Source organism: Alosa sapidissima, chromosome 22 (genome assembly GCF_018492685.1).
Source record: "Alosa sapidissima isolate fAloSap1 chromosome 22, fAloSap1.pri, whole genome shotgun sequence".
NCBI classification, from domain to species: Eukaryota; Metazoa; Chordata; class Actinopteri; order Clupeiformes; family Clupeidae; genus Alosa; species Alosa sapidissima.
Window position 1 is genome coordinate 18,796,616 of NC_055978.1, and position 7,245 is coordinate 18,803,860.

General features: G+C 45.5%; 1 protein-coding gene across 1 annotated transcript in view; it reads left to right on the top strand.

Moving 5' to 3' along the window:
- Window positions 1-391: 391 nt before the first annotated feature.
- The window catches only part of epyc (epiphycan), a 19,030-nt gene continuing 12,176 nt past the window's right edge, over window positions 392-7,245 (top strand). Inside the window, exons 1-2 of the mRNA XM_042079158.1 lie at window positions 392-761; window positions 5,178-5,370. Coding sequence (XP_041935092.1) covers window positions 5,182-5,370 — 189 coding nt within the window. The 5' untranslated portion in view covers window positions 392-761; window positions 5,178-5,181. The remainder of the gene's footprint in view (window positions 762-5,177; window positions 5,371-7,245) is intronic.

Below are 7,245 nucleotides of genomic sequence, written 5' to 3' on the forward strand. Positions count from 1 at the left end.
GTCCGGCAAGATCACTGACATGAAAGCAGCACATGCCTGAGTTTTCACCTCAGGAAAAGGAAGACAAATATTTCATACTTAGGTCTGATTAAGTTATTCACTTGCACCGCATTCTCCCCCCACCCAAAGAAAGTAGAGAGGAAAATAAAAAATAAAGACGCCTCTTGTTGTGGATCAGAGAGATGTCACCATTGGGGGCCTGTGTGTATGTATTGTGTTACAGCAAGGTCTCTCTTTCTCTCTCTCTCTCTCTCTCTCTCTCTCTCTCTCTCTGTGTGTGTGTGTGTGTGTGTGTACAAGAGTGTGTGTTGGCAGTGTGGGGTGGGTGCTGCTCTTTTGGAGAGGCCAAAAGCAATCTCTCCCCTCTCCTCTTTCTCAGTGCCTACCTTCACACTCATGGTCAGGCACTCACATCTGGGAGAGAGCCTGTACACACACACTCACTCACACCCAGACAACACTCACACACACACCTATATACATCGGCATCGGGCAACTCGTTAACAATCTGACCAACACTATCTCTTGCTCACACACAGAGAAACACAAGCACACACTCTCTCTCTCTCAAAAAAAACACATGGTACACCCACACACACATACACGTAGACCAAAACACACACTCACCACCGCATACACACCCTCCCCTCCTCCCTCGGTCGCTTGCGCGGCTCGGCGACCCTCCATCACTGGCCAGGCCCCCCTGCCCTGAACATCTCCAACCTTTCGGCTAGGACCATTCGGGAAAGCAGGAGACTGAGGTAAGCGCGACTGGGGGCTCCTTTACTCTATGGTTATGGGTTTGTGCTGGACTAGGTGCAGGCTGGCTGGGTTTGCCTTGTCCAGGAGCTGCTCGCTACCAGGTGATGCTTGGATGAGTTACGGCTACCACTAAATGATTGAGTAGAGCAACATTTTTGATTGATTTTTTGGTTGATTTTTTGGTTGATTTTTTGGTTGATTTTTTTGCCTGCTATTACTTTTTTGTTTTAGTCATTTTTTTTCATGCATGGATGCTTTTTTTCATGGGTGATGGCAGGTTAGGAAGGCAGATTGGTGTTGACTTTTGAGTTGAGATCTTTTTTGGAAAACTATGCAATTGAAATGTTGGGCTTCTTTTTTAAAATGATAGTTGTTCACACTAACAGGTGACCATTGGAGAAAAAAAATAATGTTTTTTTTAAGGTCAGGTGATTCTGGCCTGATTCCTTGCATTTCATGGCTGCACACTCTGTGAACAGCTGATATTTTCTTGAGGCACATATAGGTCTGGAGTGTTTTGCCTTTTTCCTCTATTAGCTGCCCAATCAGCATGGATTATGCTCTGTGCTAATGGCGGTGAAAATTCAAAAACTTCCTCTAACTTGTTGAGAGGTTGACATTGGATTACCAGTTTATGCTCTGAAATCTATTTTAAATGTCCATGACAGTCAAATTATCTAATTAACCCATTGTGTGCTGTGCGCTTTCCGCTTGTATATGAAAACAGGTGAATGTCTTCCTTATTGGATTAATTGGATGATATCAAAGAGAATTCTACCTTTTAAGATAATATGACATGTCAAGATGATAGATTGTGTTGCACCGCAAATTGAATTTGAAGGAAAGCTATAAATCAATGGGACCACTAACTATCAAGAGGGGACTGTAGAGTCACTGACTATCTGGAATGCCCAAACCAGAGCCAAGCAAAACATTGGAGCAGCAATGCATGCTTTGCATACACACACACACTTGCTCTCTCTCTCTCTCTCTCTTTCTCTCTCTCTCTGACACATACACACAGAAGTACACACAGTGAACCCTGTGTAAAAGCGGGACTCTGTCTTAAAGCATACTCTGTCCTTCAGTATTGCCTTGAACCTGTCAAGATGTTGAGGAACCGGGCTTCAAAACGGCTCTCTGTGCACATGCATGATGGACAGGAGCACTTTGTCGTTTATTCTCATCTTTGGCTGTATAAATAATCTACCCTGCATGTTATCCATATAAAAGCATTTTCACCTGCTGCTATTTATTTGCTGTAAAGGTCCACTGAGTTAAGTTCCTAACAAGGAGTGTTCCTAACAAGGAGTGCATTTAAAGCTCAAGTTGGAATTTGCAGCTATTCTCCCGTGGCACCAAAAATAGTGTGCAGAACTCAGTGCTCAAAGATAGGTGTGTTAAGATATGCGTGCGAGTGTGGTGTGTGTATGTGTGAAAATATGTGCACATGTGTGTGCAAGTGTGTGTGCTTGCATGTGTGGTGGTTGGGGAGAGGGTGCAGAGAGAGAGACTGAACTCTCTCTCCATCGCCCCCCCCCCCCCTCTACTGAATGAAACTTTTCCTTGCAGTCGTAACTCACCGCCATCCTGTCCACAAACCTCGGTGGAATTTCGAATGTGAATGCTGAGACAGGCCGAGGCGGCCGCTCATAAAGGACCTCTGTCAGTGAGAGAGGGGCAAGTCAACTCGCCCTCTCACTCTTCTCTCTCTCTCCCTCTCTCTCTCACTCTCTCCCTCTCTTTCTCTCACTCTCTCTCCTTCTCTCTCTCTCTCTCCGTCTTACCCTGAGGGCCAGAAGCTTGCGCTTGTCCACGTTGCTCTCTTGCTTCTCTCAGTCACTCTCTCTCTTCCTTCTTCTCTGATTTGCAACCCTCGCCGACCTCATCAGCCTGGAGAACCCTGCAACATATTTCAGGGCTGTGCTTCTCAGATTGTCTTTGGCCCTTTTTTTGACAATCTCATTGGCCTTCCCATTGCCAAGCCTGTCATCAATATAGCATCTAAGAAGCATATCTGACAGTTAGGATTACGGGATACTTTTTTGGCCTGAATTAGAGTCATTACTTATTGCGATTGAATCAGCATTAGAAAGGCGCCAATCCATGGTGCAGTCACTTTGACTTGTGCTCTGGGCTCTTGGCCTCCTGTGTTTAAGATGTGGACAAGGCATAATAGTCAACGTAGCAGAAAGAGAGGGTGTGAATGCACCCAAGGGTAGTTTGCAGCCTCTGGTGTATAGCTGATTACTTGGTTGTCAAACGACAGAGAGACACAAGGCTTGTAAACACCAGGTGTTGCCCACATTCCTTCAGCAGTGTCCCTCAATTACTTTTCAAACTTCATTGAGAATGGGATTGTGTTGTCATGTATAGGATTACTTCTGTGGTTTGAAGAAATTTTTTCAAGCTACCATGGAGCATGGAATGATCTAGCCCTGATCTGGCCCTAGTCTGCTGTACAGTATGTCTAATGGCGCCAGGTCTGTTGCAACAATAGCCACGTTGCAGGTGACAGTATCTGTCAGCCTGTCATCTCCTCGCTTTATAAACCCAACCTCTGACCTCTCAGCTGTGACATAAAAACGAGGCGGAGATTGACGGGTTCAAAGATGGCTGCCCCCCCCCCTCCCAAGAAAAAAAGACACAAAAGAAATGGGGCCTCCCCTCCTCCGCTCTCCCTCTTTTTCTCCTCTCCACCCCTGTCCTCTCTCTTTGGGGCGGACACGCACCCCTGGCTGGCCTCCTGAGCGCACTCGCAGGCCTGTCTGCACTTGGCTAATGAGCTCTAAACCCCTCGACCTCACCTGGGCTGGTTGGCCGCCACCACCACCACCACCACTGCTGCCATGCGCTCAGCGGAGCAGAGAGAGGCGCCCTGTGACTGGGCCGGTCGGCACGGCCCGTGGTGGGGGCACGGCAGCCAGGCGGAGCCCGCTGTCGCAACCGCACATTTATCATGCCAGAGCATCAGTCAGTGAGTGGATGGCACAGGCATCAAGTGTGTGTGTGTGTGTGTGTGTGTGTGTGTAGTGCAGATGTGTAGTGTCTGTGTACAAGGGGTGTCTGGGGGGGGGGGGGGGGGGGGGGTGTGAGTGTGTGTATGGTATGTGTTTGAGTATATGTGTAGCGTTTATGTGTAGTGTTTGTGTGTGTGTGTGTGTGTGTGTGTGTGTGTGTGTTTGTGTGTATGTGTAGTGTTTGTGTGTGTGTGTGTATGTGTGTTTGTGTGTGTGTTTGTGTATGTATGTGTAGGGTATATGTGTGTTTGTGTGTGTATGTGTAGTGTCTGTGTATTGCATCTGGCCCAGGCGTCAAGTGTGAGCGTGTGAAGAGTGTGTGTGGTGTGTGCATGAATATATGTGTGGTGTGTCTGTGTGAGTGTCTGGATTATCTATGTTCAGTGTGTGTGTCTGTGTATGTTTCCTTGTCTTGGAAATTGTGTGTAGAGGTCAAGGTCGAAGGTTGAATCAGATCTTGTAGCCCATAGTAGTCCAGCTTGTCTCAGAAAGGGTCAGCCCTGAGTTTGTTTTCAAGGTTCAGCAAGTTTGTTGGACCACCATTTATGGGTTGCCTTCTATTTGACATGGCAATTAAAGTGCAGCAATAAGAGCTCCTTTGCAACATGGCCAACCAAAGCCTTTGGCCTCAACCAAAGTCCTTTTTAAACTCTCTTACTGGCTTCCAGTATGACTCTTTCCAAACAGATTTAATATCCCCCCTTACTATGTTTTGCCAGGCATAAACATTTTATTGAATTTGAATTAGTGTTGTTAAATTAAAAAAGGCAGCAGAACTGTTACTCAAAGTGTAAAGGCCCATTCACACCAAGAACGATAACGATAACGATAGCTATAAATAAATATCGTTCTCGTTAATATGAATGACGACGTTCACACATAAACTATAACGATAACAACATGAAGAACGATATCGTTGGGGATCACTTTCAGAGCGATTTTCAGAACGATAAAAAGCTAATAGCCAATCAGAACCCATTGAATTTTAACGTCACATTCATTAACACAAGGAGAGACTTTGTTTATCGTTGTTCAGTGTGAACGCTTTTATCGTTATGGTTATAGTTATCGTTCTTGGTGTGAATAGGCCTTAACTCTGTATTCCACCCCTCTCTCTCTCACTGTCTTTGTACCTCCTCATTTTTATCTCCCTATCTCTCTCTCTCTTTCTCTTTAATCTTACCTTTCTCCCTCTTCAATCTCTTTCATTCTCCATCTCTCGACCTCTTCCTCTCCATCTTTTTTATCTCCCTTTCATTACATCTCTCTCTCCAACCCTCTCTCTCTTTCTCCATCTTACTTTCTACTTTCTACTATCTTTCTGCATCTCCTTTTCTGTCAATGTCTTCCATCTCTCACTCCAATTCTCTATATATATCTCTCTCTCTCCATAAGGTGGATGATGATCATGCTGGCTAGGCTCGTGGTGGGACTCCTGGTCCTGAAGGTGGCCGCAGCCTCTCCCACCAGACACGCCCGCCAAGTGGAACTGGATACGTACGACAGCAACAACTATGATGTGGGTATGAATCTGGAGAACCAGGACGTCTACGACTATTATGATGGAGTCACCATTGATGAGCCTCAGGTAAGAGAGAGAGAGAGAGAGAGAGAGAGAGAGAGAGGGGAACGAGTTCAGAAGTTTTTTTACCAACTTTGGCCTCCAAGAGCTTCTCTTGCGTAACATTGCATAATATTTGAAGTAACAAAAAAAGATCTATTTCAACTGGTAGTTTTTGAGCCGACATAACCATGGATCCTATGTTTCCCCCAGTGCTGGTCAGACAGGATACTATTTATTCATAGATATCTAAGATTTGCAAGTTTAAATGCTAGGTTGTGCTCTAGCCTGTGGTTTCATTGTAGGCCTACTTGACTAAAAGGGGCCATGATGCAGGAAATATTTTTTTCTTGTTAGTTTTGAGATCAAATATGTTGATGTGACTACGGGACATGCCAGACTTTTCAAATTTGACGTCTCCCTTCCCTGCCTCTGATGGCCATAGAAAGGACGTGGTCATAGAGCACAGGAAAATCAGAAAAGTGCTCTCATTTATTATGTTCCCTCCCCCAATCCAGTCTCAATCCAGCACCTGGAAGATGCCTAAAGATGTTGGTCAATCAGAGTGAAGACATATACACGTGTAAAGTTTTATATCAAAATAAAAGCTCAGCTGCAAAATGTAGCCTATTTTCCCATGGGGTTTTCAGAGCATGCCAGAACATCATAAGAAAAAAAAATGAGCCAAGGGTTTTGCAGACTAAAGTATCTCAGGGAATGTTGAATGAAAATAATTGAAAACTGTATTGCATTGAGCCTTTAAAACATGGCTTTGGCACTTGGTACGAAGCTACATTAGTTGAGATTGAATCAGGTTGCTTGCATAGTTAAGTATAAGTATATAAGTATAAGTATACTTTTTTGATCCCGTGAGGGAAATTTGGTCTCTGTATTTAACCCAATCAGTGAATTAGGAAACACAAACAGCACACAGTGAACACACAGTGAGGTGAAGTCATTGCAGTAGTCATCTCACGACTCGACTACTGCAATGCCCTCCTGACAGGTCTCCCAGCCTGCGCAGTGAAACCACTTCAGATGATGCAGAACGCGGCGGCGCGCCTGGTCTACAACCAACCCAAAAGGGCACATGTTACCCCGCTGCTCATCCAGCTACACTGGCTACCTATGGCGGCCCGCATCAAATTCAAGTCTCTAACGCTTGCCTACAAAGTAGTCTCCGGTTCTGCTCCCACCTACTTGAATGCCCTCATACAGACTTACACTACCTCCAGACCGCTGCGCTCCTCTGACGAACGACGTCTAGCTCTACCACCGGTACGCTCAAGCCAATCCAAACTTTTCTCATCTGTTGTTCCTCGTTGGTGGAACACACTGCCAGTTCCTACAAGGGCAGGGACATCCTTTTCCACGTTCAAAAAACTCCTGAAGACCCAGCTCTTTAGAGAACATCTACTCTCATAGCAACACTTACAACAAGTCTTACTGATCCTAGCACTCACCAGCCGTTTAAACTGACAAGTAACTGTTAAAATACAGCACTCACCGACACACTTATTCTTACTGTACTCTAATGTGTTTTTTTTAAACTGTCCTAAAATTGTGAGAATTGTTCTAAAACTTACTGTTTACCATGTTGTTAGTCGCTTTGGTTAAAAAAGCGTCAGCCAAATGTAATGTAATGTGAAGCACACACTAATCCCGGCGCAGTGAGCTGCCTGTTACAATGGCGGCGCTCGGAGAGCAGTGAGGGGTTAGGTGCCTTGCTCAAGGGCACTTCAGCCGCAGCCCACTGGTCGGGGCTCGAACCGGCAACCCTCCGGTTACAAGTCCAGAGTGCTAACCAGTGGGCCACGGCTGCCAGTAAGTGTTGCAGCAAAGCCAATCCCTACTGTTCCGTCAGATATCATAGTTTTCATTATGTCTTCCCAAACCAGTTAA